This window comes from Rutidosis leptorrhynchoides, chromosome 4 (genome assembly GCF_046630445.1).
Source record: "Rutidosis leptorrhynchoides isolate AG116_Rl617_1_P2 chromosome 4, CSIRO_AGI_Rlap_v1, whole genome shotgun sequence".
Taxonomy (NCBI): domain Eukaryota; kingdom Viridiplantae; phylum Streptophyta; class Magnoliopsida; order Asterales; family Asteraceae; genus Rutidosis; species Rutidosis leptorrhynchoides.
Genome location: NC_092336.1, coordinates 111,371,150 through 111,377,081, shown reverse-complemented (window position 1 = coordinate 111,377,081; position 5,932 = coordinate 111,371,150). Strand labels below are relative to the sequence as shown.

The window sequence follows — 5,932 nt, the reverse complement described above, 5'->3', positions numbered from 1 at the left end:
CCTTTTTAGTTGTACATTATGTATTATGAGTGGTATATTATATTAATTAATTAATTTCGGTGGGTTCATTTTATGGTAAAGATGTATGTCATGGATACTAAAGAGTGTGATGAGTTAAAAAATATAAAAAAGTTGTTAAGGTGTCACTGATGTGACACAATGTGATTATATGACAAGTGTCATGGATAATAGTAGTGTAAATGATTTAAAATTTGATGAATTCATAAGTTCTCATTGAGTGGTTTAAGAAATATTGTTCAAAGAATGTTTCAATTTTGAATGGTTTAAGAAATATTGTTAAATGTTTCAACATTATATATTATTAAAATGTCAGTAACAAACGCACAGAATGATAAATAGTTTAGTATGGAAAATTATTAAGCCATTAAATTAAGAATAACCTGTTCAAAGTCTAACTAAGGGTGCGTTTGTTTACCTTTTAATTGAATGGTTCAACACTAAATGTTAAACCATTCAGCATTTAGCACGTTTGTTTCTGACATCTGAATGACATGCGCTGCTGAATGGTTCAGCATTTAGTGCTGAACCATTCAGAGTTGAAACACTCTCTTAACTATTAAGATCCTAAATTTTATGTGATAATCGTCTTAAATTGTATCCAGAATACTTATCAAATAAGTATATTGAAGTTTTCGTTAATGTTAAACGATAATAAGTTGATTTAATCAGTTCATATTGTGTTATCCAAAATGATTATCAAACAATTTATTGTCATTCAGAACCTCTGAATCATTCAAATTATGAATCATTCAGTGCTTAACCATTCAGATTTATCAAACGCATCCTAAGAGGTATTCAAACCCACAATATTATTTGATAATCTAGGAAGAAGGCTTCATAACATGTGCCAATGTTAAGTGGGCTCGAAATTGGGCTTACATATTTCGGAATTTAGAAAATTAAATTGCTCAAAACTGCGCATAAAATACACGCTGGCGCACGTTAGCAATTCTCATCTCGCTTTACGAACGTTAAATACCCTGTTAAATCTTTAATCTCCCATCCCCATTTCCTATCAACAATTCGCGGCGATTTCACGTACACAATACATTCACATACACACAATTCGACGGAAAATTCACAGCGATTAATCGGAAAAAGAGACTTTGATGGTCATCTCCGGTAATAAAAGAGTCAGGAGAGATATAGAGACGGTGAAATCAAAAGAAGATATGGATCGATTCAAGCCACCTTTACACAATTTCGATTTCCCTTTCCTAAAGTGGGGCACTCAGAAGCATCTGCGTTGTATAAACGTTGAAGATTATTTCAACGTAAACATCTCTCCGTCGTCCTTCCGTAGCAATCAATCGCCAGAGACTAGCGACGGCGGCGGCGGACGGCGGGAGAAGTCGAGTGGTTGTAATAATAGGTTTCTGCCTTCTTCGGAGAAATTAAAAGAGAGAATCGGAGTTGTCGCCGGAGACGGTGGTGAGATGGAAGCGACCAGAGAGAAACTGATGTTCGATTTTAAAAAGGAGGTTGATCAGATGAAGGTCGACATTCTCAGAGTAAAACGCCCGGCGTGTCCGGTGACGACGGAAAATAATCCTCCGCCGGAGAGGCCGTGGAATCTGAGGAATAGAGGAGACGCGTTTAAGCCTCCGTCGGACGGAGTCAAAGTCAACGGGAATGATGAGTTTTCAAAACCTAATTGGATATCACGTGATCAAAATAAGAGCAGAGAGAAGCGTAAAAAATTTAGCGTATCGTTATCACGTGATGAATTGGAGGATGATTTTATGGCTATGACTGGACGGAGATTGCCACGTAGGCCTATGAAACGACCACGAGCTCTTCAAAAGCAACTAGATGTAAGTTATTTATTATATTCATATTATAATTTAATTTAATTAATTTAAAATATTGTGACTGATTCGTTTTATTGATTTGAATTTGATTTAATCTGAAGACTCTGTTTCCTGGATTGTGTCTCTCTGAAATAACTGCTGATATGTACAAAGTTCCTGAAGAGGCCGATACACGAAAGGTACTCGAAATTAGTTATAATTTGATGATGATAATTAGTTACTTATCTTATTGTTTAATCGAATATTTTATATGGAAAAACTAACTAATTGTTGTTATCTAATATATTTGCAGAGGTAGGCAGGTAGCATTATGGATATCTTTGGTAACTGGTAACAACAATGGAGACATATGATGATGATGATGATGATGATGATGATGATGATGAATAACTCCAGTTTTTTCTTATTATTTTCAATAGCTTTGAATTAAGTAATTGATTGATTCTGAAGGATTTAGATAATCATGATAAGATTTAGGTGTAAGATTGTGCTTAATGCTAAATTTTCTTGCAATTCTAGTGAAAACATGTTAGTATTTCTTTCCTTTTTTGTAGTTCTGATATTCAATAGAATAAAAGCTTAAAGTTTTATAAATATTGGGTGGTTTATCTATGCTTGATTTTAATTAATATACACTTGGTTAAGGTATTGTTCCCTACATCTATAATTCTAGTTTTCCAATTTTGAAATCAATTTGGGTACATCTTATTATCTAGCTCAAACATGTTCGCGTAAATATATTGCAATGTACCTTTTTCGTATGCTATTGCATTTATCGTAATCTTGTCTATAGTCAGAAACAAGTCTATCACATTTGAAGTTAGGAACGAACAAGAAAGTTGGTATGTTTCTTTTGGCTTTAGATTTCGCCGCAAAACCATAACTTTGCGATACAATCAACTAATGATAATGTTTTGTTGTTGTATACGCAAGGTTGGAGAAATCGGATCTCGGGGAGATCTCGTTTGGACTTTTTTAGGGAGATCTCGGACGTTGACTTACGTTGACTTTATAGGGTTTTTAATAAAAATATACATAAAAACATAAACATATGTATATTTATATACGTTTTTACGAGATTTTACAAAAATATCCAAGAATGAGCAAGAAAATCTTAGAAATTACGAATTTTACAAGAAAATCTTACAAATTAGCAAGAAAATCCGTGAAATCGTGGTTTTGACTAAGTTTGACCCCGTTGACCGAGAAATCTCGGGAGATGAACATCTCGTCTCGGTTTCCTTCTAAAAACGAGATCTCGGGGAGATCCCGGGAGATTTACAACACTGTGTATACGTCATGTACATACTTTTGTCCTGCGAACAAGCTTCACTTTTAGATCCCTTATACTCCACAAGATCGATGTGTTAGAATTTGGGTAGATTAGCCGCGAATATTCAGTTCATTTATGTACGTTTTAGCAAAGTTATCCTTCTCTTTAGCAAAAGATTGCACCAAATAAGGTCTCATAACATGTTGCTTACACAATCTTGTTGTGCATACTCATTGGTTACGAGTTATTTTTTATGAATTGTGTCGTCCTCTTATATGCCAAATGCTTATTTCGTATTTAAATTTCTTATAAGAATTCATTAAGGTATTTTATAAGTATAATTAATACTTAATAGGTTAATTGTCGTACGTGTTGTCCATAGTTACTGGACTATAGGATGGTTTGTTCTTGATTCAGACATAAAATTGGGGGAAAAATCAGCCCAATAACTTTGAGTGCGGAACAAGGTCTAAAGTTGCTTGCTGACAAAGTATTCAACATTCTGATATTTGACTTCTTCATAAAAGTATTATTTCCAGTACATAGAGATCCAAGAATTACAATTTGCACCCTCCGAATGCTAGGCTGTACTTTTTTAAGTTAAACCACACCACTGTCTTAATACAATTGAGGTATCAAATGACATGTTTTATCTGCAGTATATTAAATAACACCACGAGACTCAAATATGTAAGTTCGATGGGAGTATGAGACCATATTGATTCTAATGAAAATGTGGACCAGGCTAACTATGTTGCTGTTTAGTTTTATTGATGGGCTTAAGGGAGTGTTGGGCCAAACAGCAGAATGGGTTGAAGTATTAAAAAGGAATAGTAAGCTAGTTTTAGGTGGTGTTTGTTTTTAAGATGTTTTTGTTTGAAGATTTTCGGATCATGTCTGTAAAGAAGATGTGGTCTGAAGGTATGTATACTGAATAATGAAGATTGTTTGTTTTTATTTCTGCAAAATAACTTATTCTGTTTGCAGCACTTAGAAGCACATTTCTAAGTCTGCGATGTTGCAGACAGTTTAAAACATTATTTTATCTTATGTCTTCAGAAATATAAACAATCTGCAATAAAAACGTCTGTGAGCGTGAAAATATAATACATAATAAGATCTATAGACTAAGAATATGGTTTTTAAATTTAATAATGAAAAAATTTATGGTTCGTCCTCAAACTTTGTAAGTGACACATGTATATGTGATGGGTATTATGGTCTTTTTTTCTATTTGCATATTCAAACCCTAAAATAATTTGTTAGTATATAAAGAATCAATTCAACCCTAAACCACTTATTTACCCCAATCAACATACGGGATTAAAAGTTTTGGTTAGTTTGGTGCTATTTATTACTCTCTCCGTTTCAATTTAATAGTTCACATAAAAAAAAATACAATTTAAGAAAAAATGACTGTCAATTGTACTTTTTGTCTACTTTCCAGTTTTACTCTTTATTTTTTACCAACATTTATTGTCTCACTTGAATAAAGTAAATACATAAAAGAACTTTAACCAATTATTCTTATCTATTTATGGAAGTGGACTATTAATTTGAAAGAGCTTAAAAAGAAAAGATGAACTATTAAAATAGGACGGATTGAGTATAACATAGTGGGTCCAATCTCGACAGAATGTTAAAAAAACACATTTTAGTTAATAGGCTAATATGGGTTCAACAAAAATGACTTGCGCACTCTTGACAATTACGACATGATGAATCCTATTAGATGATTTAGTGCTAGTTACAATGTTACAATGATAACGACTGAATTTTACGTGACAATTATAGAAAGTCATTCTTTGAGTGTTTTTTAAGGAAGAAATAGAAATAAACGAAATGGATTTTAAGGACTTCTTATTATAAATTTTTTCTGCTTATATTTGAACGGATTAAGAAGGAAAACAATATATATGTTTATGTAATGATCAATATATCCTTAGTAACCCTATTATTATTATGTACTCCGTATTATTTAAGCTCACGCAAATAGAAAAAAGTGGCAGCGCCTTCTTTCTCTCTCGCGATCACCTCATCCTCATTCTAACCTCATTCCTTTCTTTTACTTTCGTTCAAACTCAAGAATACATACATTTCTTTTAATCTTTTTTCACTCTTCTCCTTTTCATCTCATTTTTTTCTAAAAAAATGAAAAAAAAAAAAAAACTTGATAACACAATGTCAAAGTGCACAAATATAGTAAGCTCTATTATCTAAAGTGTTGGTAGCATGAGATGATTACGAAGCATGTATAACATTATGCTATTAGCACATAATTATTATGAAGCATGTAAAACATTATGCTATCACATGAGTATAATAACTAATCAAAGTTACCTTCACGACAAATTTAGATAAATAAAAAAAAAACTTATTTTTTGAACTTCTGAAATAAAATTGATCAGGGCATATGCTTCAGCCTGATGAGTAAAAAACTTGAGCAACATAAACCACTTGATTTATGGTGCTTGGAAGTAATAAGTTTCAGTCAGACAACTCACCGAACATGTGATGACCCGAAAAATTTCGACTTAATTAAACCAATTCTCTATACGATTTATTATTTTGACAAGTTAAACAAAGTCTGTTAGATTGAGTCTCAAAATTTTAGAACTGTTTCATATATTCAATTACCTTTGACTACTCTCGACGATTCATGAACAATTATATGTATGTATATATATATTATAAGATGTACAAGTAAAAAAAATGACTTTCCTACAATAAAACACTATTTGCTACAGTAAAATACTATTTACTACAGTGAAACCGACTTTGCTACAGTAAAACGCTATTTGCTACAGTAAACACTATTTGCTACAGT

The 5,932-nt window shown here is 32.3% G+C and overlaps 1 protein-coding gene across 1 annotated transcript; it reads left to right on the top strand.

The window, feature by feature from the left end:
- Nucleotides 1-1,041: 1,041 nt before the first annotated feature.
- LOC139844472 (uncharacterized) lies at nucleotides 1,042-2,274 on the top strand. The gene is made up of 3 exons (XM_071834700.1): nucleotides 1,042-1,835; nucleotides 1,934-2,011; nucleotides 2,125-2,274. Exons 1-3 carry the CDS (start codon nucleotides 1,131-1,133, stop codon nucleotides 2,128-2,130), a joined length of 789 nt encoding a protein of 262 aa, XP_071690801.1. The 5' UTR covers nucleotides 1,042-1,130; the 3' UTR covers nucleotides 2,131-2,274.
- The last annotated feature ends 3,658 nt before the right edge of the window (nucleotides 2,275-5,932 follow it).

Bases quoted from the DNA above. Each gene is read 5' to 3' on its own strand.
- LOC139844472 (XM_071834700.1), top strand. From the start codon at position 1,131: ATGGTCATCTCCGGTAATAAAAGAGTCAGGAGAGATATAGAGACGGTG. The intron at 1,836-1,933 runs GTAAGTTATTTA...TTTAATCTGAAG, and splicing joins CTCTTCAAAAGCAACTAGAT to ACTCTGTTTCCTGGATTGTG.